Raw genomic sequence first — 704 nt, 5'->3', positions numbered from 1 at the left:
CCCTGCAGGTAAAAACAGAACAGGTCCCTGCAGGTAAAACTAGTGGGACTGACCTGTCCCATACTGAAGTGTCTCTTGAAGGATCCGAACATGTCGTAGATCAGAACTGATCCGTCCTCCTGAATACACAACAGCTCATCACTGACCGTCCAACCCAGGTGGACCACAGGACCACTTTTCCACTGAAAGACAGACAGACAGGGACAAAAAGAAAGACAGGGACACAGAGACAACTCATGACTGACTTGCAGCATTATTATATCATATCATTAGTCAATGGAGACAAGTATTATTAATGAAGACAGGTGTCATTAAAGAGGACACGTATTATTAATGTGGCCGGTGCTGTAAACGAGGACAGGTGTTATCAGTGAGGACAGGTGTGTATTTACCGGGAAGCTGGCGATGGCGACTCCAGACGCAGAATAAATCTCTAACTGAGGGCGAGAGCTGGGAGAACGTCTGTGCGGTTCTCTGAGGAGAGCTGACACAGAACATACAATCAACACGTGTGGATCTGAACACGTGAACCGCGTGAACGTTCAGGAAATCATCATCGGTTACCGATTGGTCCTCCGTACGGAGCTGCAGCCACGAGACAGTCTCTGAGACTGTCCCTCAACGTCCAACACATCTCATACAGCTCCGTCTTACTGCAGACACACAAGCAGAGACACGTGTGAATACACAGACGTTTACACAAA

The 704-nt window shown here is 48.0% G+C and overlaps 1 protein-coding gene across 1 annotated transcript; it reads right to left on the bottom strand.

Annotated features, from left to right (window-relative positions):
* Positions 1–53: 53 nt before the first annotated feature.
* LOC121940382 (vacuolar protein sorting-associated protein 16 homolog) lies at positions 54–653 on the bottom strand (the record flags this gene model as incomplete). The annotated part of the gene is made up of 3 exons (XM_042483165.1): positions 54–182; positions 393–484; positions 565–653. Coding segments are annotated over 3 exons (310 nt in total), but the record flags the coding sequence as incomplete, so codon positions are not given.
* Positions 654–704: the final 51 nt, after the last annotated feature.

Source organism: Plectropomus leopardus, unplaced genomic scaffold, assembly GCF_008729295.1.
Source record: "Plectropomus leopardus isolate mb unplaced genomic scaffold, YSFRI_Pleo_2.0 unplaced_scaffold85555, whole genome shotgun sequence".
Lineage (NCBI taxonomy): Eukaryota > Metazoa > Chordata > Actinopteri > Perciformes > Serranidae > Plectropomus > Plectropomus leopardus.
This window is presented reverse-complemented; position numbering and strand designations above follow the sequence as displayed.